The 16,924-nt window shown below is 51.0% G+C and overlaps 1 protein-coding gene across 4 annotated transcripts in view; it reads left to right on the forward strand.

Annotated features, from left to right (window-relative positions):
* KNDC1 (kinase non-catalytic C-lobe domain containing 1) overlaps positions 1 to 16,924 on the forward strand; it is a 69,026-nt gene that overhangs the window by 33,512 nt on the left and 18,590 nt on the right. For 2 of the 4 annotated variants that reach the window (XM_006146938.3, XM_006146944.3), the window contains exons 10-18: positions 1,402 to 1,560; positions 3,828 to 3,905; positions 4,687 to 4,780; positions 5,439 to 5,601; positions 5,679 to 6,400; positions 6,763 to 6,907; positions 8,571 to 8,656; positions 9,742 to 10,157; positions 12,276 to 12,305. In XM_006146938.3, the coding sequence (XP_006147000.1) occupies positions 1,402 to 1,560; positions 3,828 to 3,905; positions 4,687 to 4,780; positions 5,439 to 5,601; positions 5,679 to 6,400; positions 6,763 to 6,907; positions 8,571 to 8,656; positions 9,742 to 10,157; positions 12,276 to 12,305 (1,893 nt within the window). The remainder of the gene's footprint in view (positions 1 to 1,401; positions 1,561 to 3,827; positions 3,906 to 4,686; positions 4,781 to 5,438; positions 5,602 to 5,678; positions 6,401 to 6,762; positions 6,908 to 8,570; positions 8,657 to 9,741; positions 10,158 to 12,275; positions 12,306 to 16,924) is intronic. The other 2 variants (XM_006146939.3, XM_006146940.3) reach the window with 2 other exon arrangements.

The raw sequence follows: 16,924 nt of genomic DNA on the forward strand, positions 1-16,924 counted from the left end.
CGGTCAAACTGAAAATAAATAAATAAAGTGCAATAAAATATTTTTTTAAACAAAGGAATAACACAGGGATATTTCTGTATACACAGCAGACATAAAAAGGACAATCATACAATGCTACGTACAACTCTACACTTATCATTTGGCAACGTAGATAAAAAGGACCAATTCTAAAAAAAAAACCCTCACCCAACATTTGGATAGCCCTATAGTCCTGAGGAAAGTGAATTTATGAATTTAATATGTAGGCCCAGATGGTTTTACTAGAAAATTATACCAAATATTTCAAGATAAATTAGCAGGGCCAACAGGTGGCCAGTCTGAAAGGTTATATACTATAACATTCTTACATATTTCTCTTGAAATGACAAAAGTATAGATATGGACAACAGATTAGTAGTTCCCAGTGGCTAAAAAGGGGTTAATAGTAGGGCCAGCAGTAGTGTGGAGATTAAAACGCTGGATTCTCATGACTGGCCATGCAGTTCAAGTCCTGGACCCAGCAGCCTGAAAGTCACACCAGGCACGTTGTGTGTGCATGCTCAAAATCCCATTCACTGGCACCACAGCATTACCTGGAAGTCTGCCACACAGGAGTATTTACACCGTGGAAATGAGCAAACACTACAAATCAGGGCTCGATTTATTGTTTTGTTGATTGTCTAGATTTAATAAAATGATGGAGAAAATGTTAACAGTTCGGCTTGGCATCTTAAAACTCTCTCCGGGCATATTTGCATGCCCAAGATCCTGAAAGGAGAATGGAGAAGAGATTACAGTATGGCCATCCCTCCTGGGAGGTCATTTCTTGCTTTCTGTCTCTCCGGCGAGCATACACGCCCTATAGCAAAAAAAAAAAAAAAAAAAAAATCTCTCAAAAAAAAAATAATAGCTCTTGGAATTTTACAAAAGAATATATTAAATTGTGTGCTACATCCTTTATATCAGTAAACTTTATAACAAACTTATATATGCACATAGAGGCATACATCTTTGTTCAGAGAGCCAGTTGTGTAGCAGCACACCACTGCTTGGGAGGAAAGTCCAGTCAAAGTGTGTGTCCTCAGGGTGATGATTGAATGGGCTGCTTCTCCTTCTGCGTTCGTGGGGAGGTTGGAAGTGTGATAAAGTCTAGCTGAGACTTTCACACTCGACTGTTCAATACCCAGACACCATCACTGGGAGGTGGGGCGGAGTTGCTTGTTAGACCTGCAGAGTCCCAGGCTGTACCAGTGGGTACTGACATGAGGGTCTGGGTAGGGCCTGCCAGGCTCTGAGGAGGTGACAGGGTGTTAGGAGAAGAGTTGCTCTACAGAGGCTCTGTTTTGGTGTCCCTTTGGGGATTTCTGGGACAGGGACAGATCTGCTGGATGCCACCGCCTTTCTCTCTCTGCTCCCACTCAGGCCTCAGTGTACTGTGTGGCCGCCGTCCTGTGGACTGCAGCCAAGTTCAGCATCCCCCACGGCCACAAGCTGGCCCTGCCTCGCAGGCTCAAGACCCTCCTCCTGGACATGGCCAAGCGCAGTGCCCCAGAGCGGCCATCTGCAGCTGAGGCCATCAAGGTAACTGCACTGTGGTCACAGCCCCAACTCATAGGGGCCTCGGGCAGCAGCTGCTATCACTGAGCTCACTGAGCCGGACACAGATGGAGAGAACCAGCATACAGGTCCTGTTTCTAAGAAAAGTCAGCCTGACCATCGGGTACAGAAGGATGTGGTTTTCACTCAGTGGCTGTATCCATGTGGCACCCTGTTCTCTACAGAGTGTCCAGTGGGCCAGAGAGGGAGGTGTCCTGGGCCATGTGTTGACCCTCCTCAGCCCTGCCAGAGGTGAACAGAGAGAGTCCTCCACACTCTGAGGGCCCCACACCATGCACAGCCTTGGGCCAATTATAAAAAGAGCTGATGGTCCCACCAGCATCCCCTGCAGGGACTCAGACTGGGTTCTAACCATCCTCCCAAGAGTGACCTATGCCTGCACCCAGCAGGTAGAACAGGAGATGGAGCAGGGGCCCCTGCCGTTGTGCTCTGAGATCAAGAGGCCTCTAGACCTTCTGAAAGAAAAAACTACATGCAGACAGGGAGGAAATGGCTTTGGTCTTAGGGACCCTGGTTCAGTCCCTGTCTGCCCCTACTGGTCTGTGATCTTGGACAGGTTGCCTAACCTCTTTAGCCTCCTCTGCCAAGTGGCATGAGATCTTGTGTCAAAGATAAATGTAGCCAAGCATTCACTCAAGTGGTTAAAAACAGATTTTGTTCAGTTACTATTGTCAGTATTGAAAAGCTGAGCTCCGGGACCAGCAGTTAGCGTAATGGCTATGTCGCTGGACTCCCATGTAGTTGACCGCGGTTCGAGTCTTGGACCCGGTGGCTTAAACTCACGCTGGTCGCGTGTGCGTGCGTGCCCAGGATCCCAAGAGGAGAACAGAGAAGGGATTGCGGTGTGGCCATCCCCCCTGGGGGGTGATTTCTCACTTTCTGTCTCTCTGTCTCTGGCTGGCTGGCGAGCGCACGCGCCCTATAGCAAAAACCTCTCCCCCAAAAAAAGAAAAGCTGAGCTCCATCCCCATTTTGCAGAGGTGACCAGGAAGGGGAAGGGACAGAGGCTCAAGTGAAGAAGTAGTAGGAGCTAGTCACTGTTGATGTGACGAGGCAGCTGTGACTGCTGGCCAGCTTACGGAACTCGGGACCTTTGCCTCGTGTGGACAGCGGGAGGGAGAGGCCACCTGTAAACATTGCTTAGTAAACATGCTAAAAGAGGGTGGTCACACGTGTGGGCAGGAGCAGTCAGTTCTTGTGACAGCCCTGGGCTTTTTCAGACAGGATTTCAGAGGGGGCTTAGGCTGCCAGAATCCACTTCAAAGCTGCTCAGGTCTCTCAGGGCAAGACTTAGGCCAGGGTCAGGGTCGTCACGTGCCAAGAGCTCTTTTATGAAGAGGTGAACACTGGTGAAGGCACCTTTCATGCTAGCTAAATAAAAGGAGGGGATCTTCACCTCTTCCCATTCACTACTGCCCATAACCCCAAATGCATATAGAGCACTTCACTCATGACGTTTTGTCCCCACGTCACAATGCTTGACCTGGCAAGCATGCCAAGGGATGGGATTCTTTTGCAGTGTCCCCAGGACCTGTTGAGCACATTTAAGAGAGCATTAAGTCTTTCTTCCTCTTGCAAAGGCAAGAGATATCTGACTTCGGCAACTGCTTGTGAAGTCCCTGGCACGTGTGAGCAGAGGCTACACTCCTGATTATCCTGCAGGCTGCCAGGGCCTTTGTTGTTAAAACTGCCATGAACTGTTGTCTACAGAGTTTTTCTCCTGTCTGTGCATTTAGGTCTCAAGTTTGCCAGTCACTGTCTTGTCTGTGTACATGCCTGTGCGCTGATTGATTCTGGCCCTCATTATGCTCTGTCCCTGTGACATCACCCTTTCTTCTACTTTTGTGCCACTCCTAGTCTTGTCTTGGCACAGGTGGCAGGACTGGGGCAGCCACCAGGCCCCACAGCCCACCTGCCCCTCTGTGCTCCTCAGCAAAGCCAAGAGTCAGAAGAGTAGCTGTGACAGTTTCTATTCAGTTTTTATTCACAATCGAGGAAGGCCACAGCCACTAGGTACTTGTGGAATCTCATCAAGCTTGCCCGAGTTAGGGTATGCTCAGCTCTCCCTATGACAAGGCACCCAGTAGGGTCCTCCTGAACCAGAAGCCCCCAGACCCTGCTTGTTCCCCCAGTCTCTGACCTCCTCTGCAGCACTGGCATGCGGTGAGGCTGGTGCAGCAGTAGCCGATGGCAGAGCTGTCCAGACATGTGGACCATCTCCTTGCTTTCAGGTGTGCAGCAGTTACCTCCTTCAGCGAGGCATGGACAGCAGGAAGATTTTAGCCCACCTGAGGGCCTCTACCTGTAAGGTAAGGTATGCTCTGAAGCACAGGTGCAGACTCCTTCACTGCCAGGTACACAGGAGGATGAGCCTCCCTTTCTACTGTTTGTGTTATAGGATAATAGAGTATTTAGGGAAGAGGTGAGAAATATGATAACCCTTTATCCTTCCATGTACCTGTTTTCTCCGTCACCTTGAACGAACTCACCGAGGACCTAGGTTCTCTGTGGACCTCTGTGCCTGTATGTGTGGATGCAATGCAGCCAGTGTTGGGAGATAGGGCTGCCTATTCTTAGACCCCATCTCCTGAGGGTCCAGCAGAGTAATTGGCAGTGTTTACAAGGTGTCTATTGGCTTCCTGTTGTACTGCCGGGTTGGGCTGGATTAGGAATGGGTGCCAGGGACCCCAGGATGGCAGATGGACATACATCCCTCCAAGCTTGATCTCTCAGCAAGCATTGGAGTTTGGGTTCTGGTCTTGGATATGCCACCATCTTCCCAGTCCCAAGGAACCTACCAGAACTTTGCTGCACTGGGGAGTCCAGGAGGCCCTGACATTCCTGTTCCAAACAGAAATAAATCCTCTCCAAGTCTCAGAACATGGCACCTGTGTCAGGCTCCTCTCTGAGCACTGGCAGAAAACTTCATGGAGGTGCTAGGGTGAGAGGGTAGAGGACACATGCTGTAGGTGTCCAGGTGCTGATAGAGCAGCATCCACTCTGTACCTCCAGAGCCCTCCACTATCATCTTGACCAGAGGACGATGACTCACTTCAAGCCCACTGTCATCTTGGTGTTCTTCCATCCCAGGTTTACCAGGAAGAAGAGACCATCAGTCTCCAAAATGCTTTCTCGGTGGTTGAACTGAAACCCCTCGGAGCGCCTTCTCCTGAGCCCAGTCCAGGTGGGCCCCTGCCTCCCAATCAGTCCCTCCTTCAGCCCCTGTGTACCCTATGCCTGCCACTGCCCTCTGCTTCCAGGAGTCCATCCCTGAGTGGACTCCCACAACTGGGCACTACCCAGAAACCCAGGGCAGCACATCCAGAGCCCAGTCAGCTGGCCCCTCCAACCTGCCTGTTCTGCCGCTGGCCTCTGTCTCTTTAAGCCCCCTCCAGTCAGACCTCAGCTCCACCAGTAGCTCTAACCCTGGTCTCCACTCCCATGGCCCCATCTACATGTTGAGCTATCCCCCACTAGTTCTCGTCCTGCCTGTCTCCCCTTCACACTGAGCCTACCATGTCCTATCTCCATGGTGGACCCCATTGCAGAGCCTGAATACCCCTCCTCAATAGATCCCTGGGAGCCTCCTGGATGTGGCCTGGTCTTTTTGATCTGTCCCCTCATCATAGCCCACCCTACCTCCTCAGTCACCAGTCACTCCAGTCTTCCAACTCCAGAGCCCAGCCTGGACACAGGAAGCCCCAGGGTCTTGTGGGAGGGGTCGCAACACCCACACATGGGAGCAGGACAAGCCAGTCAGGCCTTCAGTGCTGGGGTCACTACAGGGCATCTGCTTGATCAAGCCCCACCCTCATCTCCCCCCCAACTCCATCTGTCCCTAGGTTTCATGCCGGTCACCAATGACACCAGGCTTGTCGCCATGCCCGGGCCCATGCCAGGCCAGTCCTCCTGCAATGAAGGAACCACAGAGCTGCCAGTGGCATTTACTTCTGAGGCCACTCACTTCAAGCCCATCGTCCTCACACAAGATGCAGGTGTAGACAGGTGAGTGTCCATGCCCAGAGTTGGAGGGGTCCCTGAGGGCAGGGAACCCCTTCTGAGCTCTCTTTCTCTCCTCACAGGGAACAGCTTGCCTTGCCCTCAGAACAGGCTGAGGGCCCCGAGGAGAGCAGTGGCCGACTGGACAGAGACAGCGAAGGAAAGCATGTGCCTCAGGCCCACACTGGGGTCACCAGCCCGATGACAACCAAAGGGCCTGTGCCTGCTCCAGAGCCCCACGGAGCAGACCCGGAAGCTCTCAGGGAGTCAGTACCATGTGGCTTGGCTCAGGGGTGCTCCTGCCCTCCACCTTCATCCCCTGTCCACCAGCCCGAGGGAGCCTCATTGGCAACTCCTGGCTCCCCTGCCCCCACCCTACCCCCAAAGGCATTAGTGCTGCCCCTGAAACCAGGGCTAGATGGGCAGGTCCCACCTGAAGCCCCTTCTATGGGCCTTGGGCCCTGCCCCCCAGGGCCTACCTCAGACAACCATGGCCTGCCTCGCCCATCCAAGCCACCCAGGAGCAAGGTCACTGAGTGCCCAGGCCAGAAGCCAGAGGGTCCCCAGTCAACCACACGGGGCCCCTCCCTGGCTGCAGTGAGTCCAGATAGCCCCAGGGGCACCCCTGTCAGGGAGCGTGGTGACCACACCCCAGAAAGTCACTCTGAGAGGCCCCGACCAGCAGACCGCAAGCTCTGCCCGTCTGGTGTGGATGCCTCGTCCCTCCAGGACGCCATGCGACTCATCCAGGAAGAGTTCGCCTTTGACGGCTACCTGGACAATGGGCTGGAGGCTCTGATCATGGGTATGTGAGGGCTGTAGAGGCACTAAGAGAAGCCCAGGGCCAGGAAAGCAGGGAAAGACAGCCCTGGGGAGTATTAGCATGGAGAGGGGAATTGGGGCCCACCATTCATCTGTCTCTGCACAAAATGCCCAGTGGGCAGAGCTTGGCCCTCTCAGGAACCAGCTGGCTGCAAGGACAGTGAGGGTGGTGCCTAGAAACCTCAGGCAGGAAGATGGTCTCAGAGCCCACCCCACCCCTGTTTCCTGCTGCTCAGGCCTCCCCAGCCCCTGTGGCCAGCCTCACTCATTTAAGCAATAGCAAGGGAACCCTGAAAAGTGCTCTCACCCACGGTTCAACTTGTCACTGTCATTTTAAAAAACCAGGAGAATACATTTTCGCCTTAAAAGATCTCACCTTTGCCACTTTCTGTGGTGCCATATCTGAAAAGTTCTGTGACCTCTACTGGGATGAGAAGTTGCTGCAGAATCTCTTCAAAGTTGTGAATGGGCCAACTTCACCCTCTGAGAGGTGAGTGTCCCCTGGAGTCCCATGTCCAGGCCCAGGTCAGGCCTGCATTCCCTTTCCTCCAGACTCCTGTGTTGGGATGCCAACTGCTCTGACCCTCAAGTTCAGCCTTCTTCTGTTCCTTGGTACCCACCTTATCACCTTCTGTAGAGTGGCCACCCAGCAGGTTGGACAGCGTCGGCTCCACGGCCCCTCTCCTTGACCCAAAGCCTACCCTGCTTCCCACAGCTTACCCAGTCTTTCCTTTGGAAAAGAAGAAAAGGCTCATAGAGGACAGGGAGCCAGGAGGCTTGACTGGCAGCTGCAGACAGCCTGGGCAATGGTGATCATTGAGCTCCCTGTTCAGACAAGCTCAGTGAACCAAAGTGGGGGAAAGGAGGCCTCCAAACAAGTGGCCCTAGACCCTGTAGAGACCACTGTCTGGTTCCCTGCCTTAAGCCGGCACTGAGTGAGGCTAAGGGTAGGCCAACACTCTCCCCCCAGGGTTAAAAGTTAGGGAACACAGATGCCGCACACCAGCCAGAATCCATTTTCTCTCATCCATCACCCCTTCACCTGCCTGGCCCCCCATCCCTTTCCCCTGCAGCTTCCCTAGCAGGAAAAGAAACCACAGTGTCCCCTGGGCCTGCCCTACCATGGGACATAGGGTCCACCCCCTTCGAAGTAGTAACTGGAGCAGACTACAGAGGCAAAGCCGAGTGAGGTAGGGTGATCCCTCCGCCAGGCTATGCCTTGAGCAGCCCCCAGGTATCCTGACTTGGGAACACCTGGGCTCCTAGTGCCCCTGTAGCCCTAACTCAGCCATGGTGACTACACCAGCAAGTGAGTGGAGGTTATTGGTGTAGGCGTTTGCTGTTGGGAGATAGAGGTGGGTGGGGGGGAGGTGCTGGCTTTGTTCATTCTCCACATGGTGCCTTGAGCAGCCCAGGCAAAGCTCATGTGTGGAGGCGTAATCAGCCAGGAGACAAACACACCCACGTCAGCCCCTGGCACTCCCAACTCCAAACAGACAAGAGTTTCCATAGCATTGAGAAGTGCTGTCCCAGGCTATTCTTTTTTTAGAGAGAGTTGTTTTTTGTTTTTTGGTGTTTTTTGTTTTTTGGGTTTTTTTTTTTTGCTATATGGCACATGCACTTGCCAGTCTGAAAGCAAAAAATTAACCCCTCTGGAGGATTGCCACACCACACCACAATCTCTTCTCCTCCATTCTCTCAGGATTTTGAGCATGCACACACATACCCCCAGCATGAGTTTCAAGCTTCCTGGTCTGGGATTCAAACCATGGTCAGCCATGTGGGAGTCCAATGACATAACCATTAAGCCATCTGCTAGTCCCTGTCCTAGGCTATTCTGGATTCCATCTAGGGACCCCCAAGAAGCTAATGACCCAGTGATCCCGTCTGCCACAGTGCCTCTTGACAATCCTGGAAGGGCACGTTCCATGACTACCTGCCACCTCCAGCCTGAGGTCCCTCTGTGGGTCGTGGGTCCCAGGAAGACCAGGGAACAGGTGCTGAGCATACCCAGTGTGCTCTCCATGAGACTCAGCCTGCTCCCGGGGAGGTGGGGGGCACTACCTCAGCCTGAAGCCTCCTTTACGGTGGAAGGGAGTGGAAAGAGAAGGGTGGTAGGGACAGGCTGCTGAGCTGTCTATTGTCATTGTCAGCATTTCTGAGGAGTCCATGTCACAGCCAGAGAACACACCGAGCAGCTGCTCACCCTCCAGCAAAAGGCCCTCACTGCACCGGCTGGGTAAGAGAAGCACGCCTTGCACATGCACAGTGGGATTCCTCGCCTCACTCTTGGCACGGAGGGTGGCTGCAGAAAGGGCTTCCAGTGTCAAGGGCAGCCTTTGGCTGTGCTTCTCCAACTTTGTCCGTTTCTTTGCCTGAGGGTCACAGGCTCCCAGGACTTGTCCTGTCCTCTCCTCGTAGATCTATCCTGGAAAGGAAAGGTTTTCTCCCCCTCCACCACCAGCTCTGGGTAGAATACAGGAATCCAGGGCCATGGGATAGGGGGGCTGTCAGTGAAGGGAGGATCCTTCCCTTCACCATCACCACAGGGACCCCAAGGTGGGGAGGGAGGCTCTTTGCATCTTCCCTGGAAGCATATGCCATTTAAAGCCCCAGAGACAAGTTTTTCTGAATTGTTAGCCCAACACTCCAAATCATCTGAAAACTTTGTAATTACCCCAAATCCAGTCTGACTGAGGAAATCAAAGCAAGCTGGCTGAGGGGACAGCACTTTAGGGATGAGGTGCTGTAACTGTGATCACCCTCAGATTTGCCCACTGGCTGGTAACTAGGGTATGTTTAAGGAAGTCAGGGACAGTCGTGCAGACCTAGCTGGGGTCCTGGATAGCCAGGTGAGCCCAGGAGAAACCACCTAACTCTGACGGAAGCTCTCAGTATTGAGCTCAGAGGACTGCTGAAAGGTTTGTGTGTGAAACTGTAGAGATTAGGATTTGTTTTTAAATATGTCAAAAGAAAAGATGGAGGAAATGGGGGGGCCCAGTCCTGTATAATGGGAGTTATGGCCAGTAGGGAGGCCCAGGTCCTTGACCACCTCCCCTAAAGCAGTGAAAATGCCCAGAGGAAGCTAGTCCAAAAAAACCCCACTCCTAGTTGTCACCCATCTCTTCACAGATGGTTCATCATCCCACAGAGCTCTACTCTGAACTCCATACACACATGACAGCCATGGTTGGAGGGGCCTTCAGGGGCCTCTCAAGCAGAAGAGGCGTCTGGGTCCCCAACTCGGCCTGAGTGGCCTCTGCACATAATGAGCAGAAATGGAGCTGCTGTGTCACATCTTAACCCTCACCTCTCTCTTTCAAGGAAAAGAGAAGCCGGCCATGGCCAGGACCAGCAGAGGCCCCTGCTCACCCACCTCACTGTCAGACATGGACTCAGATGAGCTCTCCCAGGGGAACTTTGAGGTGGGATTTCGGCCTCAGAAGTCAGTAAAGTCTACAAGAGAGCAGCAGCCCACAGCTGGAGAGGACGAGCAGCAAGGTGGGGGCCCTGAGCCAGCCAGTGGAGCTTCGGACGTGGACATAGTGGCCCGACTGGCCAGGCCCGACGAGAGTAGCCCAGTCATATCCCCTGGCCCAGCCGAGTTCCGGAGCTGCAGCCCCGGCTGGTCTAGCGCCTTCTATGAGGCTGACTGCTTCGGGACAGAAGTCCACAACTATGTGAAGGATCTGGGCAGGCAGAAGGCCAGCGGGTCACCAGAACCCGATGCTCAGAGCCCGGTGAGTCCCTGGCAATGAGATGGGGGCGGTCACCAGGGCCTCAGGAGCACCTCAGGCAGCGAGACTCTTATTCATGTCAAGCATCCAAGTGACAAAAGGCAATGTGTGTGCAGAGCCTCTGTCCAGGGTGTCTTCCACTTCTGGTACCCCACCTGCCCCCAGTAACCCCACAGTGATGGTCTGCGGCCCCTCCCCCTGCATCCTAAGATGGTAGTATGCTTCTCTGATCATGTTCTCTACATTTTGAGAGAAAGAATGGCTTTTCTCCTATCAGTTGGCCACATAGTCACTAGGTGTTGAGTCATTAGGAGGTTCACCTGGTCTTCATCCCCCTGGTCAGGTTCAGACCACTGCTGGGGCAGGCAGGTGCAGCCCTCTCTCCTCCTAGCAGCCCTCTAGTCTCCTGGTCCTTGGATGGCATCACTGTGAGATAAAAGAAAACACCAGAAGCAATTGGCCTGTGGCAAATTCAGGCTGGACCTGAAAGCTATGCAGCCTGGCCTAAGCATCTCTGCGTCAGGAGCAACCCAGGCCCCTCATTGGTCAACAAGCGAGAGGAGGCTGTGATTGAGCATCCAGGCCTGACCAGCCCTGCTACTGCCTGCACCTTGGGAACCCACTTCTCTCCCCTACTCCCAGCCTGTGACCAGGAGTCACAGCCTGGGCCACACTGCCCATGTCTGGGCCCTCTGAGTAACCAATAGGAGGGAAACCACCCACAGATTAGCCCCCAACACCCCTCCCTGCTGAGTTCCGGAGGTTTCACACACCCCTCCTACCTCCAAGCTGAGGCAGTATCTCCCTGTTTGAGCATCCCCTAAGCCTTTCCAGGGTGGTTCCTTCTTATATTCAGGTTCGCTTCATTACCTGGTCTAGAAAGCCATCAACATCTCAGTAGGAAGCATGAGAATGGGGGTTGTGCTCTTTAAAACACTTGTTTCTGTTTGGAATCACACCACTTCCTCAGAGCAATGCTGAAGACTAGGGTATTATGCTGTGGCCTGCCCCCTGCCTCATATGTCATCATGGACCTGTCCGCCTGCCATCACAGGGCCTGGCATCATACACTGGGGTCTTCCAGGACTCAGGCCCTCATGAGGGGAGGGCAGACTGCATAGCAGACCACCATCCTGCCCAGCCCATGATGTGCAGTGTCCAACATGAGAGCACAAATCTCCTCCCACCTCTCAGTAACACTGTATTAAAGTCTGGGCCTCTGACAAGAAAGACAGAGACTCCCAGCTCCTGGTGGGCCCTGCATGTTCCCTGGATCTTATTCCTTCCACTCCATGGGGCCTGGGGCCTGTCCAACTTCCCCTTCCTTAATGCACATTTGCATACTGTGCAGACCAGTGGAGCTGGTAAAGGTTGTCCAAGCAACACTCGGCTCTCCACCAACCAGCCTTTCCAGGGAGCAGAAAACAAACCAACTCCGGCACAAAGTGCCAGCCTGACCACATGCCACATCGTCCTCCTGCTGTCATAGGAAACAGGCTCAGGGAGGATAAGGGGCTAGTGTAACCAGTGAGAGGCCAGAGTGGGGCTGGGCACCAGGGCTGCTGGGCTCCAGCCACCCACAGGACATCCACAGCCACCAGTGATGGAACACCATCATGGCAACCCAGGTTGAGCACTGCCTTGTAACTAAGTGTTGGCCAGGGCCCCCTACCAAACCAGGCTGCACTGAGTCTGCAGGATCATGAGGAGTCTCAGGGTCTTCTGTAGCTCAGGTGGGTCCACCATGAACAGTGAATGTTTGCTGTGAGGTTGTTCCTAAAGGAACAGTGGGCTCTGTCCCGATAAGGCCTGGAAATGGGCTCTGAGACCAGCTTGGGTGAGATGATCCTGTTGAGAGTCAGTTCTTGTTTCTATTTGGCTATAATCCTATGGCTGGAACAAGGTTTCCTGACATGCTAACTCTTGTCCTGTGATAGCGGAGGACTCAGGTGGGCACTTATCTTGGACAAGCCAACCCTGGGATCCCATTGCCACTCTGCGGGGTAGTGCCTGCTTGGGAGCTGACTTATCCAAATGACTGATCTAGAGGAAGGGTGGCTAGCTTGGAGGAATGATGAGGAGTGACCTTGTTTTTCCCTTTATGCTGCACACCTGGGGAAGAAGTCGCTCCTGGAGCTCGAGTGCAGTCAGGTGAGTTTACTGTGCCCTTGATTGCTTAACAAGTGGGTTGACTGAGACCAGCCACAGCTATAGTTACACATTTCTCTTTGAGGACCCATTCAGTCTGTTTCAAAGCAGGAACCAAGGAAAAATAGGAAAGGCATAAAACAGCTAGACAGATTTTCACATTGCAACCGGAAAAGAAAGAACGTGTGCGGGCAGGCTGGATCCTGGGGTGCACGCAGCAGCTGGAGGGTAGGCCTGTTCTCCATTCAGTGCTGAACTCCCATGCAGTGCCTACTCACTGAGCACCAGAGCGCCTACCACAGGCCGTGTATGGCATGCCCGGCCCATAAGCCTCTCTGGGCCCGTGGGAGTAGGAGCCCCTGCAAACCCCAGATACCCCAGTGCTGCATTTTGCTTCTCCTGCTGTTACAACAGGCTTCACTCGGTGTTTGAGTGAATGGCAGTGGTTTCCGTCCATCCCTCTTTCCTTCCTTTACTACAATTTCTCATTGTCCCAGCTTCCTGCTGCTTACTATTGTCTGCTCCCTGATATTTGTCAGCCATTCATCCAATTAAATCCAGTAGCTATTGTGCCCAATGAGCAAGTTGTTCAAGTTGCTCACATTTATTTCTCTAACAAATCAACACGCTTCCCAACTTATGAAAAATCATTGGTTGGGGCCAGCAGGTGGCATAGTGGTTAAGCACAGGACTCCCATGTAGCCAACTGCAGTTCAAGTCCCAGACCTGGTAGCTTGAAACTCATTCTGGGCATGTGTGTATGTATGCATGCCCAAAATCCTGAGAGGAGAATGGAGAAGGGATAGCGACATGACCATTACCTGGGGCTGGGGGGGAGGGTGATTTCTTGCTTTCTGTCTCTGTCTCTCCAGTAACTATACATGCCCTATAGCAAAAAAATCTGTCAATTAAAAAAAAAACAAACAAACAAACAAAAACCCTTGGTAAGGTTAAGGCAGGCGAAAAGCAACTAAACTCAAAACATTCCTAAGTGTTTTCTTTAGATATGACCCGTCCAGGTTGGTCTGTAATCCTTATTTGTTTGTGCTTCTACCAGAGTATGTCTGTGAGGGACACCCCCAGGTCTCATGTCTTCTCTATTGTCCCATATGTTTTATAAACTTTAGTCCATGTAGATTTATCTAAAAGCAATCAAAAAAGCCCTTTTCAGAGACTCCGTCTGTAGTTCAGAATTGTGAGGAATGTCACTAACAAGTGTTGACCCTGACTCTATAAGCCAGGGTTGGAAAGATGCTAGCTCAGAAAGCATTTGCATGGGCCGCGTTCTAAGAGATGTGGGTACATCCTGACTACTTAGGGAGCTAATCCTAGGGAGCTAATCAATGTCCACAAACCTCCCCAACATCAGTGTCTCCACAGTGGACAAGGGTGTTGGGCTGGACAGAGATTGATACAGGATGACCTCCAGGTGCAGGATGAAAGCACTGCAGTGCAGGCCAGAGGGACATGGCCACTGTTACCATCCATAGAACCAGGACCTCAAAGAAACAAGATAGACAGACTGCAGAGACCCTCAGGTCTTGCTCAAATGGACACCCGGACAGCAGAACACAGCCTGTGAACAGCTCTGTGCGGACACCTGCACGTACTGATCTCTACTTGCACCATCCAGTAGGACTTTCCTTGATGATAGAATATTCTAGATCTGCACACTTCACAGGGTAACCACCAGCCATGCGTGACCATGGAGTACTTGAAATGTGGCTCCCACGACTGAGGAATTGACACTATAATTTTATCTCCTTTTAATAATCTAGATAGCACACGTGACCAGGGTCTCCAGCACATTCCATTCCCAGCAGCAGGGAGTGCTTCTCCCTGGTCCAGCAAGAGGGTACTGAGCCTCAGACCACACAAGTTGCTGGTGTTGGCTATCTGTTGAGTGCAGGAGCTTGACTTGAAGCTAGGTTGTCTGATATCAGAGCTTAAGCTCTTCTCCAAACACTATCCCAGGAAAATGATGTCTCAAAAGTTTGGGGCGCTCGTAGCAATTTTAGCAGGCTTCTCTGGAAGCATCCACCTCACATAGAAATCTTATCATGGCTTAAGTCCAATTTCTCCAGGTTTGTGTCTGTGGGGGTAGACTCTGCCCACTGTTATGACAGCCCCTCTCCCCCCAAAGCAGTTCACATATGGGCCACCGAAGTAGGATCCAGAGGTCTTGGGAATCTGAGTTATAAACCAATTTGGCGAGGGTCCAGTTTTTTCTGTCTGGGCTACCTCCCACACTGGATCCAGCCCCTGCTAAGTCCAATTTCTCCAGGTTTGTGTCTGTGGGGGTAGACTCTGCCCACTGTTATGACAGCCCCTCTCCCCCCAAAGCAGTTCACATATGGGCCACCGAAGTAGGATCCAGAGGTCTTGGGAATCTGAGTTATAAACCAATTTGGCGAGGGTCCAGTTTTTTCTGTCTGGGCTACCTCCCACACTGGATCCAGCCCCTGCCCAGCAGCTGGCCCCTCCCACAGTGGCAGGTTCAGGCCACCCACAGGGCTGTCCGCTACCCTGACTGCTAAATACCCATGCATGGCAGAATCTGCCACGGGGACCTTATTTTCCTTGAAACTGTGAGACAGAAAGGATGTGAATATTTTTTTTTCTTTTTTTTTTTTCACATTTTATTATATCACTAAAGATCTTAAAAACGTTCAATATCAAGCACAGTTTATATATACATATTTAAGAACACATGTCTAACTTCAGGTATAAACCTCAGTGAGCAAAGTGAGGCTATGTAGCTTACTGTAGTCATTAGGTATTAATGGGTATTCTTAACGCATTTTTAATTTTAAAAATTTTAGTTTTAATAGATCAAAATCAAAAAATGTTGGGGACCAGCAGTTAGCGTAATGGCTATGTTGCTGTGGACTCTCACGTAGTCGACCGCGGTTCACGTCCCAGACCCGGTGGCTTAAAACTCACGCTGGGCGCATGCGCGTGCGTGCCCAAGATCCCGAGAGGAGCTAACGGAGGAGAAGGGATTGCGGCATGGCCACCCCCTCTGGGGGGTGATTTCTCACTTTCTGACTCTCTGTCTCTCTCCATCTGTCTGGCGAGCGCACGCGCCCTATAGCAAAAAACCTCTCCAAAAAAGAAAAAAAAAAAGTTAAGAAAATTTTGCTTAAAACTTAAAGCCAGGAAAAAGGTTAGTATTCAGTTCAAATAGTAGGTAAGATGAATTTATCAACAGTTCAAGAGAAGACAAAAATCCTTAAATATGGAAATCAGAGTATTGAAGATCAGAAATGTTTTAGTCAAAAAATTCTATTTCACTAGCTCAGACTCAGTAATTAATCTCTCTTCTGTTGTGTTACAGTGGTCTGATCTTTCCACTTAAACTCTGGAAGTTAACATTCAACTCGACTTGTCCCTACCGTTTGGGTGGACATTCTTTTTGTTGTTTCTCATACTCTTATTTCTGTGTGTCTGATTTTAATTTTCCTGTTATAGCACTCTCTTTAGTACTTTTTGGAGAGCTGGTATGGTGTTGATAAATTCTTTAAGGTTTTATTTATCTGAGAATGTTTTTGTCTTTTTTTCCCATATAAACAATAATCTTGCTGAGTATAGTATTCTTGGTTGAAATTGTTTTACACTTAACACTTTGAATATATTTTCCCATTCTTTCCTTGCTTGCATTGTTTCTGATGAGAAGTCCAACGTTAGCCTTATGGAATATCCTTTGAAAGTAACTTGACATTTCTCTCTTGCCAATAGTATCATTTCTCTCTTGCCAATTTTAGTATCTTGTCTCTGTCTGTGGTTTTGGTCAGTCTGGCTATGATGGACCTTGGGGAAGATCTGCTTGGGTTGATTCTACGTGGAAGATCTTCTTGGGTTGATTCTATGTGGGATCCTTTGTATTTCTTGGGTCTGGATATTTGAGTGCCTCTCTAGGTGTGGAAAGTTTTCTTCCAGGGTTTCATGGAATAGATTATCTCAGCCCTTATTAGTTTCTTCACCTTAGGGAATACCGATTCTCCAGATGTTCGGGCAGTTAATGGTATCTAGTATAACTCATATGTTACTTTCTCTTTTTTTTGGTGCTTTTCTCAGTCTTTTTGGTGAATTTTTTTAGGTCAGAGGTTCTGTCTTGTACATCTGAGATGAGGAAGAGCAGGACTGCCCCTAGGGACATGAAGTCAGTGTAGTCATGTGGGGGCCAGCCCTATATGCTCAGAAGTTGTCAAGGTGAGGGTTCAATGCTCTGGGCAGCTGCCTTTTTTTAAAAAAATTAAATTAAATTTATTTGTTTAAAATTTGGAGTTATTTATTCACATTCATTCACTATACATCATTACAGCATACAAAATGAGATTTTTCCATCCAGAATACACTGTATATTAGCTGAATCGAGCACATCATGATGATTCCAGGGAAGCTGATTTTGGTGGGGGCTGGGGAGGGCTTATCCACACGGATTAGCCAGAGTCTGTATCGCTGAGCTTCTTTAAGCTTAACTTAAAAAGAAATGTGGGCTGGCATGGTGGTTGAGGTTGCTGGACTCCCACATGGCTGACTGCAGTTTGAATCCCAGACCTGAAGGCTTGCTTGCGTGTGCGCACGCTCTCTCGCTCTCTCTCTCTCTCTCTCTCTCTCTT

The sequence above is a fragment of the Tupaia chinensis genome, unplaced genomic scaffold (genome assembly GCF_000334495.1).
Source record: "Tupaia chinensis unplaced genomic scaffold, TupChi_1.0 Scaffold000197_1, whole genome shotgun sequence".
Classification (NCBI taxonomy): Eukaryota; Metazoa; Chordata; class Mammalia; order Scandentia; family Tupaiidae; genus Tupaia; species Tupaia belangeri.